The 20,793-nt window shown below is 37.4% G+C and overlaps 1 protein-coding gene across 6 annotated transcripts in view; it reads left to right on the top strand.

The window, feature by feature from the left end:
- Positions 1-1,668: 1,668 nt before the first annotated feature.
- Positions 1,669-20,793, top strand: part of CNKSR2 (connector enhancer of kinase suppressor of Ras 2) — a 296,636-nt gene continuing 277,511 nt past the window's right edge. For 3 of the 6 annotated variants that reach the window (XM_033106612.1, XM_033106633.1, XM_033106648.1), the window contains exon 1: positions 1,669-1,913. In XM_033106612.1, the coding sequence (XP_032962503.1) occupies positions 1,850-1,913 (64 nt within the window). In that variant the 5' untranslated portion in view covers positions 1,669-1,849. The remainder of the gene's footprint in view (positions 1,914-20,793) is intronic. The other 3 variants (XM_033106641.1, XM_033106652.1, XM_033106623.1) reach the window with 2 other exon arrangements.

The raw sequence follows: 20,793 nt of genomic DNA, 5'->3' as shown, positions 1-20,793 counted from the left end.
GGTGCTATACCTGTATCTGAGCATAGACTTGTCTACGAGATAATCTTCTAAGTTTCTTTCCAGAATTTCCCATATACTTTTAAGTTTGGATTATTAGAAAAATAAACACGTCTACAGACAGGCCATCTTAAGTTTTACTTGGTTTGTATCACTAGCCTGAAAACATCAAAATATTTTAACTACTGTTGTTTCAGCTCTTTGTGTGTGGGGAGGAGGGTGGAGGGATGTCAACTCAAAAAAAGTGGCAGTTGTGCATCTTATGCAATTGAACTAGAAAAAATGGGTTACTGCAGGAGCTGGCAAAACCTATTGACATTATTGAAATGGTTATAAAAATGAGTTTTTCTTTTACTCAAGAGAGCTATTTGAGAATGACAAAGAGAAAACACCTATAATGGTGGTAGAGTGTCTGCATCTATACTTTCTAGGATTATTTGTGGTTTAAAGTGAAGCCTCATTAGGCGAACTGTCTTACTAAGGGCTGCACAGTAGCTTGTGTAAGGTTTCTGAAGAACATGAGTTCTGAAGAATCATGTTTACAATTCCAGTGTTCCCCTTCAGTTCTAATATAAGAATATGTGAAAACAAAGGGACATCCTCTAAAATAGGTAGTGGGCGCTCCCAGCGTTGGAGGAGTTGGCCGAAAATCCAACACAGAGCCCCTCAAAAGGCACGTGGGCCCGACCTGTCTCGGTATCACCACCACCGCACTTGCAGGTCCCGGGCACAGCGCACCACTGGGGGCGGCCCCACAGCACCGGCCCTCCTGCCTCGTCATCGCTGCGTTTTGGGCTGGCGGAGCCCAGTTCCCGTCCGCGGCATTCCACACCTCCGTCTCCGCAGGCGTGTGCGGGGCTCGGGAATCACCTCGGGAGCCCACTCAGCAGCGGGGAGGGCAGGAGCGAGGAAAGCCCGGGCTCCTGCTGTAACCCCGCGCTCAGCGGGGTCCCCCTCCCCTCGGCGGCGGGGCCGCAGGTACCTCCTCAGCCGCCTCAGCAGTTAGCGTTCAACTGGTGGGCGGACCGTCCCACCGCCAATGCGTCCGCTCCGAGGCCCTTCCGGGCGGCGCTCCAGCTGCCAGCACCTGACTGACTGACTGACTGACCCGGGCTGAGGCTCGCACCGCCGCCGCCGCCGTTGCCGCGCACGCGCTCCTCGCGCGCCCCTGTCCCGGGGCTGCCGGTGGGGCGGGAACGTGAGGCGGCGAGCTGCCGGCACCTGCCTAACTGACAGGCAGACCCCCGGCTGGGGCCTCGTGCCGGCGCGCGCACGCGCACGCGCCTCACGCGCCTGCCGTCGGCCCCGGGGGCGGGACCGCGCGGTCGCGAGCGGGCGGGGGGCTCGTGGAGCGCGCGCCTCGCACCCGAGGGCTGCGGAGAGATATTTTGGGTGGCAGGAGGCCCCTCGTCATTTCCGCCCGGCAGCTTGTCGTGCCGCGGCTTCACTCCCGCGCGCGAGGCAACCGGGCAAGTTGGCTGCGGGCGTGCGGCGGAGGCTCCTTCCCTCAAGCGCCGCGACCCTCGGCAATGCAAGCCATGAACTGAAGCCTCGGAGGGACGGAGACCCGAGCGAAGTGGCAAAGCAACCACAGCAGCCGCAACCTCAGCGGGGATCGAGTGGAGCCGCGACCCCAACGCGTTTCGCTCCCCGTCACCGCTCCCACCGCTGCTGCCGGCCGTGTGCTTAGAGACATTGTAGCCGCGAGACCCTACACACAAAAGCCGCTTTCTCCGCGCCGCCCGTCCAGCGAGGCAGCGGCCAGTGGGGGACCCCACCTGAGCGCGGCTCGGGCTGCTGAGTTCGTTTTGTGTCGGAGCTTCGCGCCCCGCGCGAAACCGAGCCCGTGCCCATGGCTCTGATCATGGAACCGGTGAGCAAATGGTCTCCGAGTCAAGTAGTGGACTGGATGAAAGGTAATGCTCACTGTGCGGAGGATGAGGCGGCCCTGGGGCGTGGGGTCCCGGTGCGCGGGGTCCCAGCGCGCGGGAGGGAAGGGGAGCCTGCCGCAGCTGAGGCTCCCGCCGGCTGATCGTGGTGCGCGGCGGGGCGCGGGGCGGGGTACCGGGGGTCGTCCGGGGCTGGCCAGGGCTTGGGATCCCTGTCTCCTATTGTCTCCAGCGGGTGGCTCCCCAGCCGAAGAGGGGCGCGGAGAGCGCGGGAGGATAGGAGACTGGCAGTGGGGTGGCGGAATCAAGGCGCATCTTGCCCGCTTACCGGTTCCCCCTTGGCGCCCCCAGGCCGGTAGGACGTGGCGTCTTTTGCCTCTCCGGTCAGGGAGGATCCCCCAGGGACCTGCTCCGCTGGTGCCCTTTCCTCGGCCCCTTTGTTCCTGGGAAACCTGACGCCCCTTCGGCGGCCGCCCCTGCCAGGTGCCTTTTTCAGCGCCAACTCTCCGGGCAACTTTTAAGCCCACATAATGGGGTCAGGACGCGGCCGCCCCAGTTTGGATCTGGGGAGCTTCCCCTACCCGCCAGGTTGGGCTGAGGATGCTCGGGGGATGCGCTACTTTAGGGAGAGGAAAACATGTTTCCCCTGGGACAGCATCCGCGCCGGTGTCTGAGCTCCATCCAGGGCATCCTTGCGCGTCTTTTGCCTCCCTCCTCTTCTAGCCGGTTGAGGCTTTTTATGGGGAACTCGACGCCAGGTGTAAGGTGATGCGCATTAAAATGCCCCCTCATTTCTTCCATCTTGAGGGCTCTCCCCCTTTTTTCCCTGGCAATTTCTAAGAACCATACTTACAGACATTCGCTCTCCTAGTCGCAAACGTGGGCTTTTTCTCCAGTCCCTGGGTTTTCCTGCCTCACTGTCTCCCTCTGTTGTCTGAGTGAAGGGGCCTGTAGAGGACCCCCCCTCCTCACGACCACTCCACCGCCACCTCCCGTCCCCAAGATTCCTAAGCTTTGGGGAATGCTGACAGGGATGGCACGGAATAAAGGATTTCTGGCCACACTTGGGAGATGTTAAAGCTTTGCTCGTAGTTATTCCTAGGCACAAAACTCTAGGTATATTAATCAGGGACCAAAGGCTTATCATTTCCGACATGAGGAAGCCCCTTTTTAGGGCTTGCCTAGCAGGCAGACTTTCCAAGATCCAGGTGCTTTAGAACGAAAGGTGGGGTGATTAGAAATAATTGAGAACGACGGGAGAAACTCATTTTTTAATTCTTTTCCCAAACCTTTTCAGCTTTTTGCTTATTCTTATGAATTTTCCTTTATCCATTTGCTTTCTTTCTGTTTCCTTACATGCCCCTTTATTCCTCATTTATTTCGTTTTTCTTTTCTAATATGTGGAAAGTGCTTTGTAACTGCAAAGCACAGTACAAATGAGAGTGTATTGAACTAAATCGAATTCATTATTTATCAATTGCCCCTCACCCCCGTGTGCGATGCATTGTGCTAAGGTGCCATGGGTGCCATGACTAAGACAAAGTCCTGCAATGGCTCATCTTTTCTGTTTCTTCTTCTCTTTTCTTATTTGCTATTGAAATAATGCTTTCCTAGATTCCCACCAATCCAATCCCCCCCTTGGATTGTCAGACAGAGAAACATTTGTCTTCTCTGTTTCTCAGTCATGGAAGAAAGAGCCAGGGTATATGCAAGAAGCAAGAATGCTTAATTAAAACCCTTTCTTTGAATTTGCCTAAAAGGTTGCTTTAGTTTGAATCTATTATGAAATTCTCAAAGAAAAGCTGTCTTGGCTCCTTGGGAGTCCGATTACCTTCAGAGACTACCTCTGACAAATTCCCATGATGCTTGTAGTGAGTGCTGCATACTCCATCTTCTTCACCTCCCACCCTCCCAGTACATTCTTGCAGTTTTCCCTGTCTACAGTTTAGGTCTACCGAAGCAACTAGGACAGATGATACACATATTCTGACACATATTATTAGTTTTCCTGTACACTAGTCCTTTAAAAAAATCTCTCCAGCATACAATGCAGCTTCTTTGAAGTTGGGCTAACACCGTTCGCTGTGAATTTAAATGATTGTTATTTTTAAGTTGAGTAACTTACTATTTTCATACCTGTTAGTGACGCATTTTAGAGTTATTTGAAAAGATCAATGATAGAGCCAAAATGGAATTTGTGTATCTTTGTACATATTAGTTTGGAAAGGAATAACTGATGTTATTTGTGTATTTCAACTTCCAAACTGCTTACTGCTGAAATTTCCATAATCTTCATATAAATTTGATTTGAGATATCAGAAAATAAAATTTGAAAAATAGTTGGATAAAATGAACATTTCCTCAACTTGTAACTTATACTGTTACCTAATTAATATTACCCTCCCTTCACTGTTCCCCAAATGGATTTTACAAAACACGTTTAAAAAATACTTTTCACCCTTTCTTCAGATGCAAGAATGTTTAAATGTAAATGAATTTAGGCTGTAGCTTTGGAATGGCTAAACCTGATTTAGTGTTGTGTAATGCATAGTGTTTGGCAGTCCCAAAGAATGAACAGGACGTTTGAACTGCAACAATATGGGAGTTCTTCAAAGCATGCTCCTAATTGTGACAGTTTCATCATCCTTAACAGTTAAAGCATATGCTTTCAGTTAGTCACGATCATAAATAGTTATAACTCTATATAGTAGGGTACATGCTTTATGCTCTTTCTGGGTTTTTTTCCTCATTACTAAATAGAAAAAGAACCATTAAGCACATAAGAATAACATGGCCATATACTTATGCTTCCAGACAATTTATAGTAGTATAGAAATTCAATCAGCAGAGAGGGAAATAAAGGGGAAAAAACTGGGCTGACAATATTATTAAGCTTTGGTAGCATATATTCAAGATTATTTATGAAAGACCATTTATACATTGCAACTCGTTTTGATCTGTTACTTTTTATGAAAATATATTTGAGGGAGACACAAATATTAAATTTTTATAGTAATTATTGGTAAAGACATAAGGAAATACTTGCATTTTTTTACTCACCCCAACTCCACTATTTATAAAATACAATACGCACTAAATTTTCTGCTGACAATAAAAATTTGATTTGACACAGTATCAGTGTTAGTTCCAGTAAACATGTGAACTCCATATATGGTGATGGAACGAGAACTGACTCTGGGTGGTGAATACACAATGTGATATATAGATGATGTATTACAGAATTGTACACCTGAAATCTATGTAACTTTGCTAACAATTGTCATCCCAATAAACTTTAATTAAGAAAAAAAGAAATATGTGAATTCCTCATGTGTCAGTAAAATAAACAGTTATGTTCCAGATTATCCTGATCATACTTCAGGCTATTTGGAAATATCTTATTGACCTTCAAAATTAATTTTAAAAATTAATTTTATAAAAATGTTTTTTAAGAAAATCAAAATCATTTAGCATTTGAAACCAACTTTTTTCCAGTTGGAAATTGCATTGAGTCTGCTTGTAGCTTTGACAAAAGTTTAAGATGTAAACGTTTTTACAGTAAATAAAAGCAAAGCAGTTATTGGAAAAAACTATAGATAGAAAAGTATGCCAATAACTTTCTAATTTGTGCTCAGTCTATCACTCTAAAATTATTTCTTAGCTCCTATCTGTTCACTTGCAGGGCCTGGAAATACTTCATAATCTGCAGTTGTTTGAGTCTACATTTTTGCCCACTGAAATATAGCAAGAACCTCTGAACACTTTAGGCCTGCTATTATTAATTTTATTACTAATTTTCTTTGTCCATGTCACCCCAATAATTCCACTTTTCTTCTCATACCTTTTCCAACTTTGAAACTCTTTCAAAATATGCACATGACTAAGATAAAGTCATTTGCCGGGGCCAGCTCCCTTCTCGACCTTTTTCCAGTGATCCTAATGCCTTTCTGGATCAAATAAAATGGAATATTGTTTTCCAAGTCAACCAACAGGCCCTGCATTGCTGCTCTTTTCTTATGGTCTCTATGACTTAGCTCTTGTCACAGAGCTAATCCACTCTTGTATTATTGTGATTCTTAAAATTAGCTAAAATTTTAAGATAGTGTCTTCTCAAACTATCCCACAATTAATTGCTCTGATCTTTCCTTTGTACAATAAACAATTTTCTTTAAGAAGCATTAACTGACTCTTGATTTCTGTCCTGATGACTCAGCCATCTTGGGGATAAAAATGAAATACATTATTTTAGGTATAAAAAATGAAGATAAAATCAACATTTTGCATACAACCCTATAAAAGAGGACAATGCAGTGATGAAATAAGGTCTATTTAGTATAAAACTTAAATACTGTAAAAGAGAATGTATCTGATAAGGTAATGAACTTTTGACAAGTACAATGCTTTTTAGTAATTTTTCCCCCTCATAGGACCCAGAGCTGAGGTTGACATATATCTTAATTAGATGAAAGAAAATGACAGAATTTTCAGTTATACTGTCTTGAGAGAGAAATCAGAAATAATTCTGACAGGAACTTGAGAAGTACATACTGCAAGAAAAATAATGTGTTAAATGATCAACTTGATCCTATCACTTCCTTTTGAAAAATTTGGTTTTCTTCTCAGTTGCAATGTGACAAGATAGTCACCAATAATCACCTACTTTGAATTTGACATTTTTGGACTGGGAATTGTCATTTTACACAGAGAAGAAATTTGCCTTTTTCAATTACATGTAGAGTTTAGTTCACACAAAACATCATTTCATTTATAGTGTCATTAACATTTGCCCCTTAAGTTAACACTCATGATTTAGTGCTGATTCGAAAAAAAGAGTGTATTTATATATGTATCCTAGTCCTTAGATATTATTTACTCAGTACTTCTGCATGGAATATGTTTTAATGGATTGTTTAAATTATTCCCCCGCTTTGGGGAAATTAGTCTCTGTAAGGGACAGCAGTGACATTGACACCTATGCCAAGAGAGAGATAGGTACCAACTAATACATTTGGTAAATTTTAAGTTTGCATTATGTATACAAGCACCAATGGAAAGAGAAGATGATGGTTTTAGTAAGTCAGGAACGAATCCATGGGGAAGGTGTGGTTTTAACAACTGTTTAAGCAATTTATTTAATTAAGGCATATTCTAAAAGGGATGTATTCTAAATGTAGAGGCACAGCAAGCAACTCTAGGGTTGTGAAGGAGTGGTTAACCAGAGGGGTTGTGTCTAGGTTTGTTTGGTTGAAGGAGAGAGGTGGGCAGTAGAGAGAAATTGAGGGAGGAGCCTTGAGTAGGTGGCATAAAAGTACAAGAACAAATCTGCATTTCACAAAGACAATAAAACTCATCATGTCCTGAGTTTAAATAAATACCACATTATAAAACTTATGCTGCCAAAAATAAGCCCACAAAGAATGTGTATTGAATTGGTACAGCTGTTTCAAATCTGTTTCTCAGGAATAATTTGGAAATAATGTTAAAATGAGTTTTGAAGATTAATTACATTGTTAACATTATGTTGCTGGATATTTATAGTTTTACTGATCCAAATTCTTATATGAAGAATGAAGGTAGGCTTTTAAATATTGATGTTGTTCTTAAAGCAATGCTAAATTATAATTTTTATTTACAGCAGAGTGACCTTAGATTAGGACTTTATTTGTTCTTAATGCCTCTTTTAGCCTTTTATGTGACTTCTCTATAGCACCTCACACATAAGGCTTATTATGAAAGATGAAGGATTAGCTTCTATCGAGTACTAGAAGTATGGATCATCTATACTAATTTTAAAGGAAGAGGGGAAAGGGAAAGTAAGTAATTTGAAAAAAAATGGAGTGTAAAGCTTTTTATTTTTCATGATTTTTGTCATGGTTTAGTGTCTGGCTAAAGAACAGAAAATGTAGTCTTCAATCTGGGATCATGGTGTTGAATAACATTCAGTGAGTAAATTCATATTTTTCATACATAGCTTAGGCCCGTACTCCCTAAAAGTGTTCATTTCTGTGGTTGTGGAAGCCAATTTATCAAAAGAAGCCAGAGTTGATTTTTGCTAAGTATTTTAAAACATTATATTAAAACAGACATACTGTGTTTCCCCGAAAAAAAGACCTATCCCAAAAATAAGCCCCAGTTAAGATCATCAGCCAGACGGACGCATTTAGTACATTATGACGATGTTCCAGAAGAAGATGACATGACTGTATTTGAATAAATGTAGATTGCTGTACATGAAAAAAATAAGACATCCTCTGAAAATATGCCCTAATGCGTCTTTTGGAGCAAAAATTAATATAAAACCCGGTTTATTTATGGGGAAATACGGTATAAGACCCGGTCTTATTTTTAAGGAAACACCGTAGATATTATATTCATCGTGTAGAAAGCAAAATTGGCATGATTTTTAAGATGAGGCCAGACGCTTAACAGGAATTTCAGGCTTGCAGCAGGCTGTTTAAAGCTGCGTTTCCCTGACCTCCCAGGGTTATGAGTCCCTTCAGGATTATGGACACATCAGTGGAAAAGTTTGAGAAGTAGTGACTGGGTTTAGAAAAGGTAATATTAATGTACTATGCTTCCTCTTTTTCTTCTATTGCAAGGGGCAAAGTATCATTTCAGTCAAGGTCAGGATAATTAGAGCATTTTACTTATATTTATTTGTTTGATCCATAAACCTGTAGTCAGGATGAACTGCTTGAGAATGATTCTGATCTGATCCTATTCTTTCACTTTTCACCTGCAGTAACTTTAAAAATGTAATGGCTTCTCACTGTTTTTAGGATAAAGATCAAAGTCCTTAAAATGACCGATATGACCCTCGAAGGTTTGGCTTTTGCCTGTGAGGTAAGCTACACTGGCCTTCTTTCAGTCCTGTTTGCCCAGCGCTGGACCTTTGCACTTAATACGTTCTCTCTTAGCTTTGATTTTTACCCAGTTAAGTCCTCCTCATCCTTCAGATCTCAAGCCTCCTCTCTACTGCCTCAGAAAAGCCTTCTCAAATCCCTGAGTCACATCAAATCCTCAGTTATATGCTTTCCTGGTACCAAGTTATATCTTTATCCTGTTTACCAGTTTTATTTTTACATTAATTTGTATGCTTATTTGATGAGGGCAGAGACCCCATCTTTTTTGCATAATAAGGCAAAAGAAGGTATATAGTGAAAAGTAGGGACTTAAGAAATATTTCTTCAGTGAAGGAACAAGTAAATTTATTCACAGATTTCTGGTCTGTCAGCAAATCTGCTTTCCTAAATGACAATGCACGTAAAATCCCTTATAATGCTCTAATGGATACTTCAGTGCCAAGTTGTATATTGTGTGCCAGAATACAGTGGAAGTAGGATTGCTTTATCCATTTTTCATAGTTGTGTTGTTCCAGCCAATTCAGTCATCTAAATCGTGGCTTAGATTCATTTTGTTAAGAAATATTAATAATTTCAATGAATCCATAACACTTTTGTGTTTATGCTATAAATATACCATAAATATTATGTGTTGAGATCATTTAATAGGCCAACAAAATAGGCAAACATTACTTTACAAGATCAGTGCTCCAACTACTGAGCTATGGAGCCCACTTTATTACTTTAAAAATTAAAATCTATCCCTTTTCTTAGGCATTTATTTTCTTTCATACAAATTTTTCAATTTCTTCATTTTGGTGTTTTTAAAAGAACTCTATATATTTTAGAACGCATGGTAGAGTGAGATTGATAAAATACCTTAAGTTTATCCTCTTATAAAAGTAAAAAATTTCATATAAGATATTAAAATGTATTTTTCTCTTGTGAGAAGAAAATACCCTTTATTTGTAAATATGGAGAATAAAATGGAAAAATAGTCCATTAGCTTAACGAGAACCATTATCTTTTTTATTATATTTAATGTTGACTTTACATTTTTAGTAATAGGAGTAAAATTAAGATATTTAAAGTTGCCTTTTAAATCAGCATTTCTTGCATGATTTTCCATCTCTCTGATTTTAGAAAATACATTTTAATTTTAAAAAACATTGTATCAGTTTATTTGGACTAATTTTTTTAAGGGTACTTATTAAGAACCTATGTAGAGAGTTACTGTAAAACGTAACTTGTTGACTACAGGTGCCTCGTGAGGGGTTTTTGTGAATTACATGCTTCTGGATAGTCACTAGTAGGCAAGTTATAGATATTTTTCTAATAAAGCATGCCCTCCCCCCCAATTTAGAATGGTTAAAATATAAATTAGAATAAGTGAAATTTTTAAGTCCTTGACGTAGGTATGCTAGTCTGTTAACTCTTCATAAAACAGTACCTTCAGGCTTAAATATTCTAGCGAGTACTGCAAAAGCGTGCATTGCAATTGTGCCCTGATTTGAATTACAAATATCTATTCAACATGATAGGACATTTTGAACTTTATTTTAAAGATGTATTTAGTTTCTTGTTCAATTTAAATTACAATTATTAATTCTAATAGAAGTTTTCATTGTCTTAATCTTACTCTTGTAATATCAGGAAAGAAAGAGTTGTGGGTATATGCATAAAATCGTTGAATTTTAAATTTTACTCAAGTACGATAATAACTGCTGTTTTAGTTTTCTCTGTTCATCTGTTGAATATTTTGTCACAACAAAATTGTTTTAAGAACTAAAATTTATTGAAGAAACGAAAGCTCACAATGGCATTAATGTATTATAATTTGCCATGATAAAAACATTGTTACATAATTAATATTAAGTATAGCACACTTGTCTGTTTTATATTTACTTGATATTAATGTTTTTGAAAATTAGTTTTATTAAGTGGGTTAGATGGTCTTCTGATTACATGATAGATAAGAAGAAACTACATTGTTAGTTGCTTTTAAGGTATTGCCCAAGTTTTGTTTTTTGTCTCTTTGAACTTTTAATTTTGTTTCAGCTACATCTGCTATTTTTAATACGGGCTTGCATTATGTTTTCTCAAGTAATATCTTCAACAAATCAGTAGAAGGCTGCCTTACATCCTGGATTTTAGTTTTTCAACTTCTTTACCAAAGATTATGAAAGAATCTATTTTCTAGCAAGCTGTAAGACCATAATGTAATTTATTAATAAAAACCTTTAAAATACTGGCCTTAAGTAATTATGGTGGTGGGCGAATTTCAACAACATTAGCAGAATTCTTGTTATAATTTTAGTTGTTTTATATGTGTATATGGGAATTTATTTTTTTTCCTGGTTGAGCAGAAAATTCACATTTTTAATTTTATTTAATACATTTATATTTGGCTTTTGAAACAAACCACTGGGCTATTAAAACCATATAAAAAGTGTTGTAAAGATTTTGATAATGATGCTCAAAACATACATGCAGTCCAGTTGCTAGTTTTCTTCTCTCCTTGCTGGAGCCTATGTGCAGACCAAGTTCAATATGGTGTAGAGTCAGTGTGGATGACAGGGCCAGGTGCTGCCTCTTTCTCATTCCCCTCCATATGGTGCCGTGGTATGAGTTTGTGGCAGTCTCTGTTGGCATCAGTGTTGCATTAAATCAGTGGCACAAGGTTTTCTCATCTACCATGTTTCCCTGAACGTAAGACCCAGTCATATATTAATGTTTGCTCCAAAAATCGCATTAAGGCTTATGTTCAGGGGATGTCATCCTGAAAAATCATGCTAGGGCTTATTTTCCAGTTAGGTCTTATTTTTGGAGAAGCACGGTGGAAGACTGCTCCCTTGCTTTCTAGCTGTCAGAACAGAGGTTTTCAGTTTGATGTTGAATTGTCACGCACAGAGAGGTTTGTTCTATGGAATATTTAAGGTTACATAACTTTTCTTTCTAGTCTGTCCCTAGACATAATGCTTTAAGTATACTTATGGTAAAAACAAGTCAATTCAGATCCTGTTTATTTGGGATTTGTGAGAATTTCAGTAGGCTTCTATTGAAATTTACTCTTAATATGTGAAGGAAGGGTTTGCTGATCAATCTAATAATGCAAACAAGATTGGAAAGAATTTGTTTGACCCAGAAGGATGTGGTGTTTTCAAGTACTATACTTTGCTAGAAGCTATTTCCATGCTGTAAATATGCTAGCTAGAAATGAGTTGTATTTTCAGTTAGAATTTCTGCACACTTCGAATAACGGTTTTTGATTTTTTGGAATATTTTCGCAAACATTCTACAATACAGCTTGGTTCTTCTCATTCACCCAAGTTGGAAATGTCTCATACATTTCACATCTCTTATTAGTAATCTATAAAAATGAGATAAGGAACTATTATTAACAGCCTTTTACAGGTAAGGTACAGAAAAGCAGCTCAACAGAGATTGTGCAGCTGTTCAGTAATGGAATTAGGTTGGACATCAACTCGTGTTTTTTTTCCCTAGTGGATTGGATTTAATGCAACACTGATGCCAACAGTTCAGATTTGTATGTAATTATCTACAAACTTGACTTCAAAATTTTTTTTTCTGAATTTTCTACTCTTTAAAAATTGGCACCATACAGTATATAGTTAAGAGCACTTTGGAATCAGATGCCTGGATTAGTTAAATCCAGGCCTCATTACTTCCTAGCGGTGTGATCTTAGCGAGGGAGAGTTTAAGTAACTCACCAGGTTTCTGCTTTTTTGTAAAATAGGGGAGATGATATTACCTACCTCATAGGATTATATGCTTAAAATAATGTCTGGTACATAATAAGTGCATTATAAGTTTCAGCTTTTTTTTTAATTAAGGAAGAGGTTGCATTCTGTTGTCAATCTTCAGAGGCAGAACTAATCATAGATAATATTTATCAAGTGCTTACTACATGACCATGTACAGGTGCTTTCCCTGCATTATCTTATGCCTATCTTGGCCCTGAAAGGTTGGAATTTTTCGTTTTACAGATGAAGAAAATTTGCTTAGAAACATTGGATGACTTAGCCTATATACCCAAATGTTTACTGAGCAGGTGTTTAATAATTTGAAGAATGAATAAACAGTAAGTTGGAGAAGCACGATTTGAATAGATTTCTAACTGGTTCCAAAATATATAATGTTTCCCCCTAGCCTTTCTACCAGCGGTAGTAGATGTGAAATGAGAGGAATCCTAGGACTGCTTTCAAAGATGTGGATGTCCTCTCCATCAGACCTACCTTCTCTAGTGTGTGGTAAGGTGGGTTATGGTTCTTGGGTCCTTTTGGCCTCTAAAGACGTGTGTGTGTATATCTGTGTGTGTTGAGGTGTTTTTACTAAAATAGGACTTTAGCCAGTGACAAAAATGCCACGTATAAATTGTAATCTTGGTGACAACTTTCTTATTTTGATGTGAACCGCAGGAGTTTAATGCTGTCCTCCACTTAGTCTAGAATTAGATAAAAGATCTACTTCAGACCACTGCCACTACCGCCAACCCAAGGCTGATATGTTTTGTTCTAAGAGGATTGTTAATGAAAGTACATGGTGCCTGATAATAGATGTCCATAAAAAGCTTTATGTTTTAGTAGAAATAATGGATTTTTTTATATTCTTTTGTTCAAATTTACTTAGCAATAGTTAGCATTGCTATGTGCATTTCTCCATTTCATTGAACAGACTTCATTCAGTGCATTCCTATAGCTTTGAAACCCTAACCTACCTACTAAATGGTAACATTCCCCCCAAATTGTTTTGTTTTGTAAGCTATTTTATCATATACCAAATTGTGATATGATACGATAGCATAGTGAGTCACAAAAGGAGCTTAAGTGCTAGAGAAAATTTAATCATAATAACTCAAAAAAACGATTGTGAAATCAATGCAAAATATGGAGTGGTTAAGTTGAGCTGGAGATTTTTGATCAGCTGAGTACTTGTAAAATGGTAATGAAAGGTGCAATTCCATCTACATTGTATTTTAAAATGATACACATCGTTTTGCATGTGTGTCTAAAATACATAGTGTATTCTGGCATGTATTTAGGAACTTAAAGTAGGATTCATTCAGAGTAAAAACACCAAGATTATATTTTTTATTTTTCCTTGTTTTCCTTTAATAGAATTGAGATGAGTTTCCTTTAGACTGGAAGTTTTAAAATATTTGAAAACAACTGAAATTGTTCTTTGCTTGTGGAGAGAATGATTTGAAGTCTCACTTTTTATGAAAGCTACCACAATACTCAGGACAATAGACATTAAAAAACAACTGTGAACTGTGGTAACTAACTGTTTTGAAGTTGCCTTAGCATTGTCCATTTGATTATGTAAAGCACTTTTTCTCTCTTAAAGCACTCATTCTCTTTTAAAATCCATATGAATTAAAATTAATTTTGTTTGAGGATGTTTTTGAGAATTTCATTTCTTTCCTTGAAATAATTGTTGACATCCTGTGTTAATAAGCAGTCTGGTAAGACGTAGACTTCTAAATATGGCAACACCACGAATCCCCATCAATATTCATTTTAAGATGTGTCTAATTTAATGTTTCAAGGAAATGTGTTCTCACCTGAGAGAGACACACAGATAACTGAGTTTACTGATGCTCCAAAGTTTCTATTAAGATTTGGTAAAGACCTAATACATTAAAATTTGAGTGGTCTTTTAAATGTTTTGCATGTAGAGTGTGTGCGTGTGCATCATACTCATGTACATATAATTGCTTTCTTTTTTTTAATTAAAGTTTATTGGGGTGACAATTGTTAGTAAAGTTACATAGATTTCAGATGTATAGTTCTATATTACATCATCTATAAATCCCATTGTGTCTTCACCACCCAGAGTCAGTTCTCCTTCCATCACCATATATTTGATCCCCATTACCCTCATCTCCCATCCCCCACCCTCCTTACCCTCTGGTAACCACTAAACTATTGTCTGTGTCTATGAGTTTTTGTTTCTCATTTGTTTGTCTTGTTCTTTTGTTGTTTTTGGTTCATATACCACATATCAGTGAAATCATATGGTTCTCTGCTTTTTCTGTCTTATTTCACTTAGCATTATAATCTCAAGATCCATCCATGTTGTTACAAATGTTCCTATATCATCTTTTCTTACCGCCGAATAGTATTCCATTGTGTATATATACCACAACTTCTTTATCCATTCATCTATCGAAGGACATTTTGGTTGTTTCCATGTCTTGGCCACCGTAAACAAAGCTGCAATGAACATTGGAGCACACGTGTCCTTATGGATAAATGTTTTCAGATTTTTTGGGTAGATACCCGGGAGAGAGATTGCTGGGTCATATGGTAATTCTATTCGTAATTTTCTGAGGAACCTCCACACTGCCTTCCATAACGGCTGCACCAGTCTGCATTCCCACCAACAGTGTATGAGGGTTCCTTTTTCTCCACAGCCTCTCCCATACTTCTTACTATTTGTCTTGTTGATGATAGCCATTCTAACTGGGGTGAGGTGATATATCATTGTGGTTTTTATTTGCATTTCTCTGATGATTAGTGAATATGTGGAGCATTTTTTCATATGTCTATGTGCCATTTGTATGTCCTCTTTGGAGAAATGTCTCGTCAGGTCCTCTGCCCATTTCTCAATTGGGTTGTTTGTTTTTTTTTGTATTGCTTTCAACATTAATTTATTTCTGATAATAGAAACTGATGTAGATGGATTAGTTTACAATATGCTACTTTAAAATTGTTTTTCTAATAAAATGTTAAAGAATGAATAAAATAAAGAAAATGTTTTCTAATTTTGAGATTTTTTTTTCAAATGAGGCTGCTTTGCTACCTTATTCTTAAACTTGTGATCAATACACAGAGAGGAAAATACAGCAGTATGATACCTTGGGATCTAGTAAAATTTTTCTCCCTATCAAAACACCGTAATGAGATCACAGAAAATTAAGGCTGGAATATATCTCTAAAAACTAAGGACCTAAAAAAGTATACATTACACACTCACCCCTACAAAACTATTATCATACCAAAATTCATTGCCTACTACCTTAAATACCTAGTTCAAATTTCTAGTTTCATAAATGTCATAAACATTTTTACGGTTTTTTTCCACTTAAATCCAGATCTAAATAAAATCTACACATTGTGGTCTACCTTATTTTTTTTTTCGTACATCAATCTTTGGGACCCAGTACACCCTTTATGTAACAGACATTTTGTAATGTTTCTTTAAATAAAATGTATAGATAATATAATCTACCTACTCACATAATTTTTAAAAATTCACTCCAGTACACTTGTTATAATAAAAAGAAAATTAATTTATAAAAATAAAATAGGTTTCTATATGCAAGTGTACAGTATGACTATACTAGAAGAAACTAATTGATATTTTTGCCTACTTATGATGATCATATCTGGATTTAAGATAAGCAGTAAATTTAGAAGTCATTCCATATTTAAGTGCAAGAAAATGGAAGAGCAGATGAACTGATAGATACTGGAATAAAAATGAGTATCAGAAATAGTACAGGCTAGACTCGTTTGATTTGTCCTAATAATTCCTGTTGAGCATTTAAAAGTCATGTGGAAAGGAACTGCAGCTTTTTGGAGAAATGGCAGATGATGGAGCTGGAGAGGGATTATTTAAAATGAGCCTGGAATATCTTGTAGTGCCAGAAAGTAAGGAAGTGCTCAAAAACACAATGATGAGGGCATGTGTTTGGGAGCCATTTTGAAAGAGCTCTTAAAGGCTAATGCTGGAACGATTTGAGCAACAAAAATGGTATTGAATTATAACTCAATGTATAAAATAAATATCCATGAGTCTATACTGGTGTAAATAATAAAGAAATGATGAAAAAGAGAAAAATCTCCCATAAAGAAAATTCCAAATAATGTATGTAGATACTCTCCTTTCAAGGAGTTGGCACTTAACTCCCCAGCCCTTCATTGCGGGCTGCACTTAGCAACTTCTCTCCAAAGGGTAGAGTGTGAGAAGGGGAAACATAGTTTCACAGTGGAGAAACATAGGGAACAATCACAAAGAGAACTTCCAGAACGGCTTCAGAAAGTGGCAAGAACAATGGGATAAGTGTGTTTGAGATGAGGGGGAGTATTTTGAGGGGGATTAATGGCAATGTGTCTTTTACTGTAATAATTTTTTTTTAAATTTAAACATTCACCGTATCTTTTGATCACACCTCGTAAACCTCATGCTCTTCCAGTGAAAAAACAATTTTCTGGAATGAATGGTGTACCTGGTTTCCCTTCTACTGAAATTAATCTTTTACTTGAACACCTTTTTCTTTTTTTTCCAATCTTTTGCTAATCGGAAAATGTGTTTAAGAAAAGGAAACTGAATGTGTGTAGGATAGGATGGAGACCACCAAAAATTAGCTCCATTTCCTTATTTTATCTCGATGCTAGCAGATTTGCAGTTAAACTCTTGGACAGAAGAGTGTGCTACTCTAAATTTGTTAACAAAGCCTGATTCCCATCACTTCTCTAATTGTAGTTTCTGTTTCCTGGAGATACTGTGTAGGAATGTTAAACAAGGCATGAAATTTTTTGAGCAAATGTTGTGACCCTGTTTCCCCAAAAATAAGACCTAGCCGGACCATCAGCTCTAATGTGTCTTTTGGAGCAAAACTTAATATAAGACCCAGTATTTATATGACATTACATTACATTACATAACATTACATTACATAACATTACATTACATTACATTACATTACATTACATTACAGACCCAGTCTCATATTATATAAGACCCGATCTTATATTAAAATAACACCGGGTCTTATATTAATTTTTGCTCCAAAAGACGCATTAGAGCTGATGATCCGGTTAGGTCTTATTTTCAGGGAAACATGGGATCTATAATGATTGATATTCAACTGAGTATTTAAAGGTGTGTATAAATTTGCATGCATATTTACTTAGGGAAGATGTTTGCTTAGGGCAGATGTACTGCAATTGAATATAACTAAACAATCTTTTTTCATTGCTTGTCTGGAAGGAAGTCAACATTTTTCTTTTTGTCATTAAATGTAGCCCCCTGTTGTTATTGTGTTACATTGTGTTACCCCTGGGGTCACGTAATGTGTTTAGTAGCTGAATTTGGATATGAGGGTGGTTGTAACTTAAGGCCTCCTTTGGTCACATCTCCAAGAAATTATATTAGGTTTCAAAACAGAACTACTTTAATACTTGCACTATATTCCTCTATCTTTTTGGTTAAGATCTTCCTTGTTTTCAAGTTTACTGATATAAAAATTCTAAAAGGAACAGGCTCTCGTAATAAGGAGACAAAACCGTGACTGGGAATTTAATGCATCAACCTGATAACTTTTTTTCTTGCCACAATAAAATTGAAATGTTATAATTATCACAATTTCAAATTAATTCTTTGTTATTAATCCATCTCTGTAAAAGTTGACGTGAATGTCTTAGAATGTTCTCCCTGGCTTGCTGCTGAATGTCTTTTTCTTTTCCTGACTTTATGCTCTGTGAGTACCAGCCAAGTCATGCATTAATGTGATCTCTGCTTTTTGTACAAAGCATTTCTTAAGCAATGCTTACAGGAATGAAGGAGAGTTTGTTTCATTTGCTTTACTTTGTTTTAGTAAGGTAAGAATGCTTTGCATTTAAAGAAATCTTAAAAAAATAACCTGTGTAGATTGTACATGAAATATCAAGGGTTTGAAGCTGTCTTTGAATATGTAACTGGAAAGGATGATTTGCTTTTCTAAGATTCTCCAATATCTATCCTAGGATAGAGTCTGTCCCAGGATAGAAGGGCAATGTTTAGCTTGAAGTTGTTTTCACAACTTTCCAATGATACTTTTCATAACAAAATTATACAGGTTTAGGATGACTAGCTATTTTGATAATACAGTCTTATAATAATTAAAAACAGAATGTCAGAAGCAAATTGTGTGATTTGTATTACTTATGAAATACAGACGGCAAGAAGTAGACTTGGAATCTTTTTCAGAGTGCAGATGGACATGAGTTCTTCAGTGAAGTTAATTAAGGGTAATCATGGTATAGTAACCACTGTCTTGTAGGCTGCCATGAATTTAGTATTCTACTTTCCCAAGTGAAAATACCAGAGGATGCCTTTAAAGGCTTCTGAAAACATCTTTATCACCTTTAGCCATGCCAAAAGTCTCACTTCCTTACCCTACCCTTCTCTTCCTCCATCTCTACGTTTCATACAGATGAAGAAAAAAGATTAAAGGGACAGAAAACTAGTAGGAAGCACTTTATGTAGAAGACAATACAAATTATCTGTAGTATTGAGTTGGAAGTAGAATCTCAATTCTGTCTTGTAGTCCAACCTCAATTCTGTCTTGTATTTGCCATGTGTGTTTAGCTCATCTCTTTATTTTTTCAAGCCCTCAATTTCTTTGTCTAAAAATGGGGATCAGGAAAATGTTCTTTATAGGGAATTCTGAAGAATAATTAGTCAAGATGTAGCCCAGGAAGAAATAGAGTAACATTTTGACACCAGCAAAATAATAGTTTATTAGTTGCTAAACAGGACTTGAAAATGATCTTTATGGAAAAGGATTTTTGTAAGTATTCCAATTGAGAAACAAATTATTGGATATAGCTCACATATGTTTGCCTTAAGGCATGGTGTACAAAGAAGATTATACTAATTTAAAACTGTATCTGGAGTATAGATTTCAGGTGGCTGGTTCTCTCTTGAGAACTCTTTCCCTCTTCCTAGCTTCTGTCTCCTGTGTATCCACTTCTCTAACAGCTTTGTTGGAGCATTTCTCTCTAGACCCTTTTTTTTTCCTTATTTGAGTCAAACGATCACTTAAGTAATTCTGCCTGACTTTTAGAATGGTATGTCTCTCTCTTACTTCAAGAGAACTCAATACGAAGGTCTTAAGGCATTGCTGTTGATGGCTCCACCATCCTGGCTAAGTCTGAAGTAGGTAAAAGCCTCATCTCAGTAGTTGACCCTACATATCATGATTCCTCATACTTCTCAGCATTATTTTACCAAAGATTCATGATCATTGAAATTTCATTTCTCAGGCTTTGTCAGAAGATTAGAATATAAGAATCTTATCATCACAGTCATGTACATGGTGATCAAAATTATTAAACACTGAATCCATGCAGTGAAAATGGCAGGCACGTATAAGCACTAGAGCTCCATTTAAGTGATAAGAATGTATTGACTTTTCATAGGAGAAACAGTCAATTGTAAGAAATAAAGGAACCAATTCATTTGAGCTTGGATCACTGCAAATAAGAGAGAATCACTGGCAAAACAATGCCTTTTCTCAGTTATGTGTCACAAGTGGTATTTGGATTGAGGACAATTGAAAAGCATTAAGCCTGTTAGTGTTATATAGAAAGTTGTTGGAAAGTGTACTTTCCCAAAAGTAGTATGCTGGCTTTTTTTTTTTTTAATTACCAGCAGTTTTGTTTTTCTCCTTTTGACCTGCATTTGTGTTTTGCTTGGAGAAATGCTCTATATAGTCAACATTGGTGACTTGGTGTAAATTATGTCAACTCACATGTAAAATTTAGCTTAGAAGAATTTTTAAAATATAGAAATTGATTAAGAGCCTCATTTTAATCATAATGATGTAGCAATGTTGTTTTTGAGAAATTTTTTTAACCATGATTTTGTTGTTAGTGCTACTTCCTCCATCTTTTTGATATTGATATATTTCTAAATGATGGGACAGCATGCTGGATTTTATTATTTCATTCAAACTTTGAAGATCATTTGGGTTTTTTTTTGGGGGGGAGACAGCCTTGAGCCATTTAGAACTCATTTTTTAAAAACCATGTAAATTTTAAACTGAATAAATGTCTTTAAAAAAAATAAGATCATGTGGCTGAGACCGTTCTACTTCTATTAGAGTTACCTAGGGTTAATAATTTGCATTTCTGGTTTCCTTTGCTATAAAAGAAAATTGGGTGATGTGTTCTACTTTAAAACTCTAGGATTCTTTGATTCTAATATTTTAATTCATTTCCGTATTTGGTTTGTAAGCAGTGAGTGATGAGCATTCTTGATTTTCTTTATATCTA

The sequence above is a fragment of the Rhinolophus ferrumequinum genome, chromosome X (assembly GCF_004115265.2).
Source record: "Rhinolophus ferrumequinum isolate MPI-CBG mRhiFer1 chromosome X, mRhiFer1_v1.p, whole genome shotgun sequence".
Taxonomy (NCBI): domain Eukaryota; kingdom Metazoa; phylum Chordata; class Mammalia; order Chiroptera; family Rhinolophidae; genus Rhinolophus; species Rhinolophus ferrumequinum.
Note: the sequence above shows the minus strand (reverse complement) of the source record. Positions and strands in the feature narration are given on the sequence as shown.